At 35.6% G+C, this 15904-nt stretch overlaps 1 protein-coding gene across 1 annotated transcript in view; it reads left to right on the plus strand.

Moving 5' to 3' along the window:
• Positions 1–15904, plus strand: part of ADGRB3 (adhesion G protein-coupled receptor B3) — a 446784-nt gene that overhangs the window by 353166 nt on the left and 77714 nt on the right. Inside the window, exon 19 of the mRNA XM_066314980.1 lies at positions 583–685. Coding sequence (XP_066171077.1) covers positions 583–685 — 103 coding nt within the window. The remainder of the gene's footprint in view (positions 1–582; positions 686–15904) is intronic.

Here is a 15904-nt window from a genome sequence, read left to right on the forward strand (position 1 = left end):
AGTCTTATGAAGATATTACAGTACTATTGGAACATCAAGATTAATGTCATCCTTATCCAATAATGTGTTAGAAAATTCACTGCCATAGTATCATCCACCAACCTGCATCTTATTTATGCATGGGGGATCAAATCTTCTGTTTATGTAAATCACCCTATTTTTGCTGAAGGTAGTAATTATGAGTGGTCTGTGCCAGCTGTGGATATTCCCAGGGACAAGCAGAGAGCATAAGAAGTTCCTGACATGAATGCCTGTGAGCCCAGTATTAGCAGTATGGTGTTAGAACCGCGTTGCCAGCAGTTTTCAAAGGAATCATTGGTAGACTATTTTTTAAATATATCAAGATACTAAGGGGAAATTGTGAAATATCTATCAAAATATCATAGTTTTCATGTATTGTATTCATGTATTTCATTTGTATTGTTATAGCTCTCTAATACTCTTTCTGAGCACATGAAAGGGAACACCTCTCTTTCAGAGTATCTCCAGTAGTTAATGCAAGAACTAAATCAAAGCTTTGTGTGACTTACTGGTTGTTTTCCTTTTAGAAAATGTGTAACCTCTCTTTATTTTTTCGAACAGGTACATCAGATCTGAGAGGTCCATAATTCTAATCAATTTCTGCCTGTCGATTATCTCATCAAATATCCTTATCCTGGTTGGACAAACTCAGACACATAACAAGGTACGAGATGGATTATATTAAATTTTTCCCTTAGATATTAATATAATTGTTTTATTTCTTTTTAGCTTAAATAATAAATCCATTTAGTCCTGTTCTCACAGGATTCGGTGTGTTTGGTAAAATATTAAGAGACAAGGGGAAATATTTACCATCTTGCATAATCTATTTTTCCCTTCCAAAAATCCCTTTTGGTATTGTTCCCTCTAGATAAGCTGTGTTCTCTGTGGTAGACTTGTGTGTTTTATAACTAAATTTCAAAGCAAAAAAGTTCAAAGGCTCAACATCAAAAGCACAAATTCTGCTTCATTATAATAGTTGTAATAGGATTGTGCTACAGTGTTTTTGTCTTTTTATTAACACACTGGTACTCGAAAGGCAAGTAGAAATTGCTTAGAAGTTAGAGTACGATTCTTGAAAATGTGCAGAAGCAGACATCATAACAAGCCATAGAACTGTTAGATCTCTGACGGATGTAGCTATAAGAAAGTAATAGCTCTGCATACCTTACTTAGTGATGTATTGCTGATTTATTAATAATCTGTTCTCTGAACATCATTGTCATTTGTGCCTCTCCTGTAGAACAGCAGACTTGCCAGTGGTTTGAGGAATCACCCAGTGTCTGGTGATGCTAGGCAGCTTTCACAAGTGGCAATAAGTAGTTGCTTAAAATCAACCATAACTACAGGATTGCTTGGAATAGAAAATAGTGTGTAGTTGGTTAACTGGGAAATATGTGATAGAATGCTGTGAAATTTTGGAGTAAGCAAGTGTTTGTAAAGTGGTTCTTTTCCCCACTGTGTTAAACTACTTAATGCACTGCTCATCTTCATTTTTCTGATATTGAATGAAATAATGTTCATCATCTGCTATAGAACTGATGTTGCTTTAACATACCTGTAATTAATTGTTACTTCTTTTCAAATAACTGCCTAGCAGTTCAGCTGCCAGAATTCTCATAAATTCAATGCAAGTCACATGGCTGTACTTCGTAAAACTTATCCAAACCAAGCACACTCATTTCCAACACATACAGCTAGAAAATTATTGAAGTCGAGATATTAATATGCTTTCAAAGTTTTGAAATTGTGAAGAGGTACAAGTAAACAAAATATGGATTTCCAGAAGAAACGCATGTAATTCTCACAGATTTTATTCAGGGGAGATAAAAAACAATGTGCTAACAACTTCAGAGTACCAGAGTACGTAAGATTAATCCTCCCTAGAATTTCAGCTCTAACGTACATAGTCATATACTACTTTATTACACATCTCAAGAATGCATTTCAAGATATGGTTCAAGCTGCAAGTTCCTGTGTACATTGCCACTGTAGCATCAGGGTTTGAGGACATCAGAATGACTGTGTTGGATAACACATCTCCTAGGTATGCTGGCAGCCTTTCTCTGATACTTGACTCAAAGAACTCTGAACTAAAACATGCTGTTAATCGAGTTCTTTTCTATTAAACTTAATCTCTTTGATCTCCCTCACTTCTGCTTCCTGAACTTCTCAAACAACAGAGATATGACACTGACATATTTCTGTGACCAACAGATCCAAAAAATGCAGATATCAAAGGAAATAATTGACAGGAAAAAACACATCACAAAGTTTATAATTTTAATATGCAGTCCAAAAAATTACTGTAAAATAACACTTCTTCCTATGCTTATCTTCTTTTTGAGTGCACATCTTGCTTTTGATATATCTACCAAGCAGGAACTTCTAGCCAGGGAGCACCTCTAATGGCGCAATGACAAAACACATTTGTTATATCTAGCAAGACATCTCTTGTTACAAACCAAAACTGTTTTTATCACAATGTTTACTGATATATGAATATATTGTAGCTCCAAGAGGCTGGCCTGTGAATGCACCATCAACAAAAATGTCCAGCCAACACCACTGTTTGGTGGAAATTTATTCAAATAAAAGCAATCATATCTGGATATGACATCACTGTGTTTGTAAGTTAGGGATTTGTTTAGGCATCAGATGTGTTTGAATTCAAGTTCTGATTTTTTTAAAATTTTCAAGATCATATATGATCCCAAGAAGCCAGTGTTTGATTTTAAGTCCATACATCTAGATTGCAATACTGGCAACTGCAGGAAAAGTTAAATTTTCGTTTTGTTGAGCTGGAAAATTAAATCTGTAAATGAAAACTTTAGAAAGAAAATCAGGTCCTGACTTGTGATTTAAGATTAAAAATATTTTAGATTTGTTGCTTAGATTTTATTATTTACTGGAAGTAAAACCATATGATTTTTTAGTGTTTGAAAATTTTGGGAGAAATCTTGGGAATATTTTATTAAGACAATGTAATATTCAAGTCAGCACAAATTGTTTGATGAATAAAGGCTGAAGTATTTTATGGCAAGAAGATGAGCTTTTTTTTTTTTTTTTTCCTATGCATTGGAGAACATCTGAGAAACATAGTATGCCAAGTTTGAGTTTGTTTACTCTGTTCCATTCTCATTCTTTTGTTTATACTATTATATTGTTGGGGCAGCTAGTTAACAACTACATGATGGTGTTAATATTCACAGCGCTAAAGCATATCTTTTTTTTTTTTTTTTTTCCTATGCTTTAGTTTTGCTCTGAATTTAAATTGTCTGTAGATCTATATTTGTGAATATTTCCTTTTTGGGAAGATCCTTGTAAATGCCATCAAAGCTGAATTCCATCCAGTTTAAAGTTGAACAGTATGTAAAATTCAGCATAATGAAGATATATTTATAGCAAACAGCATATTGTTGATTTGTTTGCAGTTTGTGGTTTCCTTTATCTGTATTAAACACTTCACAAACTACTTGTATTAACTTCAGTGCTATTCAATCTCCAAGATATGTCTGTGGCTCATTTTAGTACACCCATTGACGTCTATGACATAGAAAAAAAAATACTGAATCTCTTGGTCTAGATCAGTGCAGGTTTTCATCATTTTCTTTCTGGTTTAAAAAAATCGTAGATCTTCTAGAATGTTAGGTTTAGCTCTGCTCTTTGAAAGCTGAGTATATCATCAATGTTTTTGCAAAAGCTTCTTCTACTGAAAGCTAAGTGAGTTTGAAAATTGCATTCCCTTTGGTTCAACTAAGTTCTGTCTTTTCTCCGTAAAAAAAGATCACCTCCCATGGGCAGAAATGGACAAAATGTTTAGTGAGGACATGTAGAAGGAATTTATATTCTTTCAAACTACAAAAGATTTTCCATTTCTCATATTACCTATTTAAAAGTGATTTTTTTTTGTCCAGTTTAAGTAACCTAAGGGTACCAACAGTAGAACAGAGGTCTAGGTCATGGGTCATCTCAGCTTGTTTTAGAGTAGTTCATGAGAGAAGTCATGGAGGGGAGTAGGGTTTCTCTTGTAAGGGTTGGATTGGGATAGCTAAAAGTCTTTTGTCAACAGAAAAGCTTTGCCCCTTTGTTACTTCTTAGCAAAACATGTTGTGCATTTTGTTGAAGGACACAGCTGAGAAATGCTCTGCTTTTTTTCATTATGTTTCCCTAAACCTTGAAAAACACAGAACTTTATTCAAAGCTTTCTCAGTGTTTCAGATTGTGTAAGATTTCCGTTCTGTCAGATCCTGTTTTGAAATACAGGTCACTGAAGGTTGAAATTGCAAAAATATTATTAAATTAATTATGTATCTTGTTTAAATATAGTTGGTGTTATACTGTGCATGAGAAGAATATTAATTTACTTTAGTATTTCTTTCTGTCTCATTTTCTTTCCACTATTGAATGTTAGTCACATAACCATATTTAAACTTGACAATATGCAATTGCTATACTTTAACAACTGAATTTAGTTTTAACTGAAATTAAGTCTCCTGAAGTAAGGAAGGGTAAAACTTCTCATTTATAACCTAATTGCTCAAATATCTGTTATTTCACAAAACCTATGAGATGACCCTAAAATCTACAAAAGCATTACTTTATAGAATATACTTATTTCAGACTAAAAATATTTATTTTGAAGAAAGTGGCAGGTGTTTTTAGGAAACATCCATCAGTGCTTTGTAGCTTTCACTGTATCATAACTCTTGCTATATTATGTTTCCTAATGTTCTTCTTGCCATCAAGAAAAATGGCTGTATTTCTTCTATATGTGGACCTTTAACGTTTAAGCTATAAACTTTTACTATGCTTCTGATCTCATTTAATGAATAGATTCTCTACCTCCCATAAGTTATTGATTAATTTTATGTGGATTATTTTCATAAATTTTCTTTTCTTTTGTATGAGTTCAGAAAATATCTTGGTTTGTTCACAATTTTGCCTAAACAAAGACATGTTTGCTTTTTGATATAAAAAATTCCTGTATATCTATTTTTTCCTGTTAAGTAAGCAAAGATAAATACAATTTGAAATAAACAATAGAATTCCTTATACATATGAGAAAAAAGTTAATTATTTTCTATCTTATCTATACTGGCTATAATTAAGGGTTAATTGCTGATGTTTGGGTCACTTGTGAGAAAGTGTCATTTTTTAAAATATTTTTAAAACATGTTTTTTAAAATGCTGTAAGACTCAGTGCATTTTGTTAGCCGTAGTCAGGTTTCTGTGTGCCTACAATGGAAAGAACAGGGAGATATTAATGCAAGATTTAATAACCCTGATATCCTGTGTCATTCATGTTTAATTGCAATATCTAGTTTATTATGCTTACTGTTTTATTTTTAAATTCATCTCTTAGACCATACATTAGAGGGTACAAAAAAGGTCTGTCCTGATCACCATAACATAAACTATCAGTAGCCCAACATTGTAAACAAGCAAAAACCCACATAAAAATGTGTAGATAATAAGATTAGAATGTTCACTAAATAGACTGACAGGACAAAAATAGCCTTTTTTTTTTTTTTTTTCAGTAGAGGTGTTAGGTTGAAAGAAAGAAGTAGAGAAGGAAAGACACTGAGAAGCCAAGCACCCCATTCCCATAGCACTCTAAAGTAGCTGACTGCAAAACTAGAGCTCCCTCAGGTTTTGAGAGACAGTGGGTGGTGGGATCCCCTGAGAAACCTGCAAATGTTCAGGTGATACTAATGCTGCCTCTAACCACGTGGCTCTTGCCCCATATCTGCCACTGACTTACAGATGCAGGCATTGTGGCAATATATCTCCTAGGAAACAGCGGGGGAGACCTCAGAGCAGATGGAATGAACAGAGAAATGATGCTAACACAGCATTAAGGTTGTGTTAGAAAATCAATGAGGAAATAGGGAATTCAGTATGTCAAGCACTTGCACGCCATATTTCAAGTCTTTCTGTAGAACTTCAAGGGAATACCCTCCATTTAAGAAGCTGAAGCCTGGGAAAATATATCCTTCCATTTTTGTCAGTATCCGACTTCCAAATTAACAGCTATTCTACTGATTGTCTTTTTTTTTTTTTTTTTTTTTTTTTTTTTTGTGTAACAACTTTTTAAACAGATTACCCAGAGATTCTCTGGTATGGGACATCCATCCCAGAAACACATCAGTAAATAGGTCAGGAGTCAGAGTGCACTGCACCACACACATCTGTCTGCTGTGTGTTTTGAAACTCAGAAACAACCAAAGGGAGAGAAGCCAATTTAGCTGAATAACTATTACAGGAATAGGTCTGTTTAAGCAATGCTGTTTTACCATGCCAAATTCTGACAAAACCTGTTAACATCAGCTGAATTAACTACCTGCTTTTAGATTCTCAAGAGAACCTCTGGGAGCGGATCTTTCTTACCCAAGATCACTAAACATTGTCATTCATGTTACTGTTACCTGCCTCAGAGGAAAAGGTAACATTCTTCTCAAAAGTGCCTGTCAGACTGTTTTTCAAAATACATCAACTTTATCATTCAGTTTGCTATATCTAAACAAAACAGACATTTTGATTGTAAGCAGGTTACAGGGAAGAAATTGGTTAGATTTTAGGAGCATGTGTTCTCTGTCTCCTATCCACAGAACCTTTTAAAAAGCTTTTGAACTACTTTAGAATCCCAGAATTGTTCAGTTTGGAAAATGTATCCAACCTCATTCTCAAGGCAGGGTCAGCTGTTAGGTCCAAATGGGTTGCTCAGAACTTTATAAATAGTAAAGTCTTGAAAACCTCCAGGCATGGAAATGGCCCATCTTCCTTGGGAAACATCCACAGCTTGACTGTCCTCATGGTCGAAATGTATTTCCATAGACCTGGTATGGATCTCCTCTTGTTTTTTTATGCCCATTGCCATCCCACTACACATCACTGTGAAGAACCTGGCTTTGTCTTGTCAGTGACCTTTCTATAGGCACTGAAAGGTTACTCTGAGATGCTGTTAGCTCCGACTTTCCTGAGGTAACTCTCTGCTGTCCTACTCTTCCCAAAATTGTGTGATTTTCCTTCCTTTATCTTCACAACATGTTTAGAGTAGTTTTTTCTCTTCTAGAATTCACCCCTCCCCCACACACAGCTCTAAGGAAAATAGCTCATTCTCTAACACCTTTCTGAACTATTTCAGACAATCTGTTGATGACTCAAACAGCTATTTTTGGGCTTCACACCTTTTTCACACTTCCCTTTTGCCTATTTTTTGAATTTCAGTAGAAATAGAAAGGTAGTCAATGGGAAATAGAACAATCTACAAACAGTTAAATGTTCATGTCTTTCACTTACATGATCTTACTTATAAGAGATTGGAAACAATAAACAATTCCAAGCAATAGTAAAAATCATTTTAAAATGGAGTTACCATGGCAATTAGCACCATAAGACTAAAGAGTTTAAGTAAGAATGATAACAGCAGTGACATCAAAACCAAGTTACTTGGGTTTTTTCATTCTGATACAAAAGCTGAATTTCCAATGGATTTCCATATGTGAATTACTCTTTTTAAGAATCTAGGTATAAAACCCCTTTCTCACATAAACCTAAACAGATACAGAAGCACAGTAAGATTTTTTTAAATAGATATCTGATAAAATAATACATCAAAAATCACTGCCCTGAGATAAATGCAATGTAAATCTCCTGCCCTACAAAAATAATTATTACATCATTACTCTTTCTGTATAACAGAATGAAACAATAGAAAACAAATTCAATTTTAAAAGAGTATCATTAAACAAATAATAGTGTATATTTGCAAAAGATTGTCTACCTATTGCACTGATCTTTATTTACACATCGCTACAACTCCCTGTTGGGTCTGCATATTTTTAGGAACATATGGTGTGCTTTAACCTTGACATGCACTATGAAGTTCATTTGTACAGTGTTGCATTTTTTTCCTTTTGTTCTTCTAGGTCACAGTTTTTAGACCCTATATCTTGCAATCACACCAACGAGAGCATTTATTCAGAAAATGACTGTTGATCTCTGACTGGTCTGATTGAGTTTCATTCTCATTTCCACTTTCTATCTTTTCTTCAAGGTGATGTTAAGTGAAATTTTAAGGGAAGTGGGACAAGCAGTATGCAAATCTCTGTTCTAGACTGAGGCTAACAATAAGATGGAAAGACAAGGATGATCATGTGAATTCTGTCCTTTCCTGCTTTCTGTTTCTGAGAAAGAAATGGTGGTCACTGTGTGCCCAAGTCAATGAAATCAGCATCCAGCAAGTGTGATGTGAGCATATTTATGACATGAGAAAGACCAGTGCTGGTAGACTCTCTGGATCACAGCAGGGTTTTGTCATGAGAGGGATGCTCAGCTTATCAAATAAAGAGACTCCTAGGTATGACCAGGGACCTAAAATTATGTACCTAGAAATCCTCTTGGTGCTAATGTAAAAGGCATGTAATAATTCTAATTTTAGACTGCTGCTGAAACGTGACCTTTTTATACTTGTTTTCATGGACATACATGCCTATTTTGTTGAATCTCAGTGAGTCATACTATAGACATTAAGCCTGGTACTGACAAATTTGACAGTAAATGTGCTCTGGTATTTTTCTCTTCTAATGGTTTTGTCAAAATTTATATCAAACTGACATTGTGGATGAATAAGTAGATATTTTGTGGAATTTAATAGAAAATTATGCTCAGAATAATTGTTGAAAGAAAACTGTAAAGGTAGATCTACAAAGCGTGCACTTGGCTATAATCATGGACATTTTTAATGAATGTAATTGTGAGATTTCCAGAACCCTGCAGGGAAGTGTACATGTTTGTAATAAAAAGGCCTCAAGCTGTTAAAATTGATAGAATTCCTGTAATGTCAAGAAAGTTCAGTATACACTAGACTTCCGGGTTTAAAAACAGGATGGAAAACATGTTAGTATCTCTCTCTCCTGAAGAAAATTGAAATATATCTGGCACAAGGAGTCCAGCAGTTGGAAGGAAGTATGAATAAGGTTGGCACAAAATGTTGTTCCATTAGTAAGTGATTACATATCTGTCTCTAATTAGCAGTGTGGCTGGCATATAATTTGTGTTCTATGCTTTCCATTTCATGAAAACTGCATTTGCAACCTATTGCATATTTGCTAAATAATTTCTTCGAGCTGGAAATCTAAATGGGCATATTATTCTTTAAATACCACTTAAAGTTAGGTGAAAGATTAGAAAGAGAATGGCTTCCTTAACAAGCTTAGCTGAGCCATACAGGACAACGAAACCTCATGTGTCAGAACATACAGCTATTGAAATACGGGTTTTCAAAGGATGGGATTAATTGTAAAGCTGTTGTTATTTGCATTTAGATTTTACACTTCTTATATTTAAGAGGGCTTTTAAGTCTCTGTCTTTTACTGCATATCCTCTTATGTCAAGTCAATCAGAATTCATGCTTGAGTGTTAGCAATTTAATTATTGCTGTAAAACCTTAATTTTGACACTGCTTATCTTTTAAAGTAAATGCAGAATAGTAATAACATTTTGCTGAACTGAGTGATCCAACAAGGCATTGCAGTTGTACTACAGTGGGAGGAAAATGGTTTTGCTAGGACCAATAGTTAGACCTTGATATCAAGACAGCATTAATGATGGACAAGAACTGTTGTTAGACTCAGTTTGTCTCTTGTAGTTATTCAGAAACCACAGCTGATAAAATCACTGCAGAAACAAGTATGTAAGACTTAAACTTGATCAAGTGTCTGCTTCCATTCACTTCTAAAGGCTTCTTCCTTCTGGAAAGAGGATTCAGCAATAATAGCTAAAACTAGTAAAAATGTATTCTAGAGAGATTTTTAAACATTAATGAGAAGACTCAATTATAGGCCATGAATGTATCTGACCTTGTTAAACATTAGTCATGAAACAATCAAATGTATTTTTTTAACTGTTAAGAAATTTTCTGCTGATTGCAAATAGGAAGTGTTCAAAACTTTGAGTTGTGGCATTAATCCCAGTGCACACATTTTTCTAGTAGCAAATGCAAAGCCTGAAATGAATCAGAACTAAGCCAAATTATGCTGCCTTGCAGTTGCCATGGCTAGGAGCATGCACACAAGTTATTGATATAGCTCATATGACACTCGTTATGCCATGATAACTTCATTATGTGTTGGAGCCTCTGGGGATCTCAGTTCATTGAAGTTTCAGTGTTTCAGTGGGTAGGTATGTTGAGCAAGGCAGAGCCAAAGAAACAAATCAGGCTGGGTTTTGGTTTTTTGGTTGTTTTTTTTTTTCAAAGGAGCACTTTACAGAATTACCATTCAAAATATTGCACTCAGCGCAACTGGACCATGGTATCTGTCAGTGACACTCTCCTAGTGTTAAATAATAATAACTCAGATGGGCTTTTCTAATCTCAGCTCATGGTCCTTCTGTTCTCTATATTTAAACCTGTCATCATGTGTCATCTAGAAGAACTGGTTTAGGTAACTTGGATTCAGTTGTTTCCCTTAGAAACTGATGGGTAGAAATCCACTAGCGTGTTACAAAAGTTTAAACTTCTGGAGGGAATGGTGTTGAAAACTAGGGAATAAGGAAAGGATGATTATGAATGCACAAAACAAGTAGCCCTCCAGTGCAGTCCCTAGCTTCATTCTTCTCCAAACTTCTTGTTAGGCTCATATATATGATACTCCCCTGTGGCAGTCTGGTTCTCTCACCATGGTGTGCTAGAGGCTTTTGTTTTCTGTAGCTTCTAAAATGTGAGTCTAGATCTATAATAAAACATTACCCACACTGCTTTAAACCTGTACGTACCAGTTGGTTTAGAGATGCTGCTTCATGGTCAGAGGATGGCACTGATTTTAGTTGTCGGCTCTGCAAGCAGTTATCTGATCTGTGCAGGTCACAGAGCATCAATAAGGTAATTCCTTGCAGAGGAGCAGAAAGAGTGCAAATAAACTTTCCAGAGGTAATTTGGCTATATTGTGTCATCCAGAGTGTGATGGAAATGAATATAGCCTGCAAGATTTTGTAGGAGACATCCCTGCTAAGAACATAATTTAAAATGTAACATTTTATACTTGCTAATTTTAGTTGCCAAGATGGATCTGAGAGACATATAGCATTAATTATTAATTATTGTTGTTGTTGATAAAAATAAACCTATCATTAAGGCTCTGGGAGTATTTCCAACATCAACAAATTTTCCATTTGATTTATTAATGGATATAAATATTTTTCTTTTCTTTTTCCCTCCAGTCAGAACCTCAACTTATTTCATACTTGCCCCTCCCAGAGAAAAAAGCTTGAGTAAATGTATCAGTCTTGCACTCTTTTCTGAATGTCAGCACATTGAGATCTGCCAGCTCTCCTGTAGAAACAGAGTGAGGACTCATTCAGCTGCACTAAGACTTTTCTCTCCATTAATGAGTGTTTTGACCATAGAAATGTTGATTGGTACCCAGAAATGGTGGATGTTATGAAGAAGGCTGGATATGAAACTCTGACAGATAAAATGGAGAAAAAAAGATGTTTAGTTTCCACCCAGCAGTGAGGGTAGGGTTGCCTACAGGGAAAAGCTGTACTAGGAAGCAGTAGTGCTGTGAAGGGGACAAACTTTGTTCCTATTGATTACAGTCGCACATGAGTGGAACCAAAGAATTAATTTATTTTTTTGAGTTAACAGAGGCTTCCGACTGGTCTGGAAGTGTCACCCACTGAGCACTCCACATGTGGAGCAGATTAGAGTGGTTAAATATTTAGGCCTCAAAAGCTGATATGCCAGTGAAACACATAGCAGATAAGAAAGGTCACAACTTCTACTTTATAAATTTAGCATGCAAATAACAGCATTGTGATAAAAGCCGACATTTCGGAATTCAGGGGCTTCTACACAGGCCTTTTCCACTTTCAAATAAAGAGACAGCTTACAGTATACTATCTTTGCCTTCTGATCATGTAGGATTTTTCAGCATTTCAGTTTCACTATTTAACAATTTTGAGATGACGGTAAAGCACAGAGAGAGGCAACATCCAGCTACAGTGCTCAAATCTCTAGTGGCTCTGGCCAGCTGGGCATTTCTTATCAAGGAGCCCACTATGTTCATGGACTACCGTAGGGTTTGTCTGTTGCTCCAACCTGTAATCCAACAGAAGAAACCTGTTTGAGGATTTACAAGTTAAAAGTTCAGAATGACAAGTTAGAAGGCCACATGTGTGGTCACAATGAGTTGACTACATTTCTTAACTTTCCCTAAGATACTCTCTGCTCTTAGATGTTCTCTGATTTTAGTGCATTCCACATGGATAGCTCTGTGCCAGATAAAAATTCATCTCCTCCCACTGAAGCACTATTTTTTTTCTGCAGATAGTCTGTTAGTACATATTGTTTTGGATGAGAATTGTTTGCATCCCATATACATTAAATTTTTAATACAAGACTCAGTGAGACATAGAGCCAGGGGTTAATCATGTGGTTAGCCATGCGGTTAATGACTTAAAATAACAGAATGGATTTTATTTCCCTTAAAAGGCTACTAATGCATTCTTTAATAAGTCATAATTTGTATGTAATAAAATACCTGGGCTCAGTAAATGATCATTTTGCTACTTAGGAACAAGTCACGCACACTCAAAACAATACAGAGGCATTTGCTTTCCATCTGAAGCTGTATGGTAAACGTCTGTGTTTCTTTGAGCTTTATGGGACATGTTGAATTTACTTAATATTTTTATGGTTATTTACCTTTCAAAATAACAAAATCTAAATTGGAACAGAGCTCAAAGCATTTCTGAAAAAGAATGTTTGTATATGCTAATGACTTCTAATTAGAAAGAAAAATACTAGAAACTAAGATAATGTGTTACTAGCAATACAGTTACTGCATCTTTAATTGTATGCAGCGCCTTCCAGGGCGTTGAGAGTTTGGGTGCAGAAGAGCCAACCAGCATGCTCAGTAAACAAGACAGCCACCCATTCCCCTCCTCTTGAACACCGAGAAAAAAATCCTTCTTGTGAAAACAGAGCTGTGGTACTCCTGACTCTGCGGAGAACAGAGTCACAGTAAAATTATTTTATTTCCTAGTTAGTTAGCTTCCTAGTGTGAAAAATGCTGGTAACTGGTGAGCATGGTGTTGGTGCTACCCTGACAATTGGACTTGATAATCTCAGAGGTCTAACTGTAAAAATGTTATGATTTTATAATTATTGGGCAAGAGTAAGTGTATAATGTCTTTCATTGGCTGTCAGAAAGGAGGAGAGAGAATTTTTCAACCAGACTGTCTTGGTAGGAGCCACACACTGCTTTACACTGCCCCTCCTCTGGAGCATGGTCCTAGTTTTAAAGGCTGCATTTTCCATTCTTATCGACTCCTTGCAAGAAGTGTTCATAGTGACTGGAGATTTCTCTTTCAGGTGTGCATGTAAAAAAATAATCTGTTTTGAAATTAAAGACTAAGAAAGAAAAATTATCATTGCATGGTCTCTGATTTCATGAGTCATCCTTTCTTTTTCTTTTCTTCCCTTCAGTTCTTTTATCTTCTTTCTTCATTAATTATTTGCTTTGCTATTATGGTTTGTAATCTTGTGCATCTGGTCTGGCTTTTCTCATCCACTCCATTGTTTCATGACAGTTCTTTGTCATCCAACATTATGATCAAAGCCAATATTTGGGAATTCATGGACTTCTACACAGGGCTTCTTCATTTTCAAATAGAAAAAGCTTATAGGGTAGCAGCTTTACCTTCTGATCATATAGATTTTCTTCAGGATTTGTATTTCACTGTAGAAAATTTTTCTGATGGTAGTAAGGAACTGAAACTCATTAAAAAGAGAAGCATTATCCAACTACAGTATTCAAGTCTTTACTGGCTCTGGTCAGTTGGGCATGTTTTGTTGCCAGATCATTTCTTACAGAGGAGTTCATCACATTCCTGGACTGTTCGAGGCTCCAACCTGGACCCTGACAGAAGCAACTTCTGTGAGGATTTAAATGTTAAAAGAAGGAAAGTTCCTTCTGTTCTATTACCACCCCATTTTTCTAAATTAAGAGGCAGAAATATTCCTATTAGCTTTGTCCCGCTACATTTCTTGTCCGCTTTTTCACTCAACTGTCAATCTTCTCAACAGATAATCTCTTTAGAGTAATGGCTGTCCTCTTCTGTTGTTGCCTTCAAATTATCCAATTCCCTTTCTCAGCGAGGATAAGTTGAAAAAGTTATAAAAAGCTCAATTATACAAACTGAATGTAGTAGCTCTGCCTTGTAGATAGAAAAATGAAGAGAAATAAAGAGTAGTTATGAGATGTGATAGCTCAGTAAGATTCTTCCGATGTGCCAGTGGGACATATATTGTGTGCAAGGAGTTCTCCACTGCAGTGCTTCTCATAAGAAATGTTTTGTTCTTCTTTCTGTTATTGAGCTATAGTTTAAAAGGCTGTGGGATGCAGAGATTATATTATTATTTATACTTAATATTGAATTATACTATGCAATGATATCATATATAATGTATTTTGTGTATTGTGGAATCAGTTCAGGAGACTTCCACTCAAAATTAAGTAGCCCTAGGTGGGGGTTATGTCTTAAGTCAAACAGCAATCTGATGCATCACTGACACTGATACTCAGCCCCATGGCACAGAGTAGGACTGAGAAACTGCCTCATGCACAGGTACAAAGAAACCTAATGATAAAATAGCCTGTTCTGAAGTCCCTTCAGGAAACCATCCATTCTGGCATGTGACTGTCCTGTTCCTGTGTGGCTCTATGCTATTATGGGAAATTGCACTATATAACATTTTTTTCTTTAGTAAGCTGACCATCACTATCTCCCTTGCTGTACTCATATCTTCAAGTTCTTTTATGTTCTAAAGTAGGCCAGTCATTCATCACCTAATTTATGGCTAATACTACCTTTTAAAAATCAAATCCACTTTTACAAAACTGTGGTGTTTTTTTTAATTTGTTAACAAAATGAAGCTTTTTAAAGAGACAAAACTCAATGAATAAAGAAAAATATTGTTTATTAAATATCCACTTTCCTGGCTGATCTTAGACCTTTTTTTATCTCTGTGTTATCAGAGATTGAGAACATTAGATTGATGCTCAGAACATGATGTCACTTCCATGTTTTTCTGTTTAGTTAAATCTACCTTTTAAAATCAACGTAAAACTATGGACTGGTTGAAGAATATGAAACAGGACTGGATGTAGACTTATACCTTGAGCCAGTAAAGCCTTGCAAAATGGCAGGAAAGTGTAACCACAGAACTACTTGAAAACCATCACAATCAGCCCAGATCAGTATGAATCACTAGGTAGAGTGAAAAACAGTGAAAATCAATCCCGAAGTCTTATTCAACTCCTTTGCATTCCTTTCAAAATGCAAACAGACCATGAAGCCTCTGCTGCCTACTTAAGCAGTTAGTTTTCGATTGCTTTATTTCAGGAGCTCAGCACAAAGTAGCTTGAATACACTAGCAAATATATCCTTCTTCATTTCTTTTAGCTGCTTGTCAAAGAGTAATAGAATAGTGCTGTTCTCTTAGTTCCTCTAATTCCAAATATGGGATTAATTCCCTCCCAACTCTCATTTAGGGGCAGATTTTCCATATAGTGCTTTCCAAGCTGCACAATACCCCCCAGATTATAATGGGGGTTGTGTAGCATGAAATCCTGCAGAGCTTTGAAATTTAGCTTAAAACCCTGCAGTGCTTTGGAAATGATGGCTATTTATTCAGCAATATGCTGGAGCAGGAGTGGAGAAAGGCCCAGGAGTTTGACAAATATTGCTGGGACAGGATTAAGGTGTTCCAGATAGGACCCATCCAAGGAACCCCTTTTTGTATTGACTATGCCTGCCAAAACAACAGCATACCATATATTTGCTATACTTCTACAAAATGTCATAAAAACCTAAT

This window comes from Sylvia atricapilla, chromosome 3 (assembly GCF_009819655.1).
Source record: "Sylvia atricapilla isolate bSylAtr1 chromosome 3, bSylAtr1.pri, whole genome shotgun sequence".
NCBI classification, from domain to species: domain Eukaryota; kingdom Metazoa; phylum Chordata; class Aves; order Passeriformes; family Sylviidae; genus Sylvia; species Sylvia atricapilla.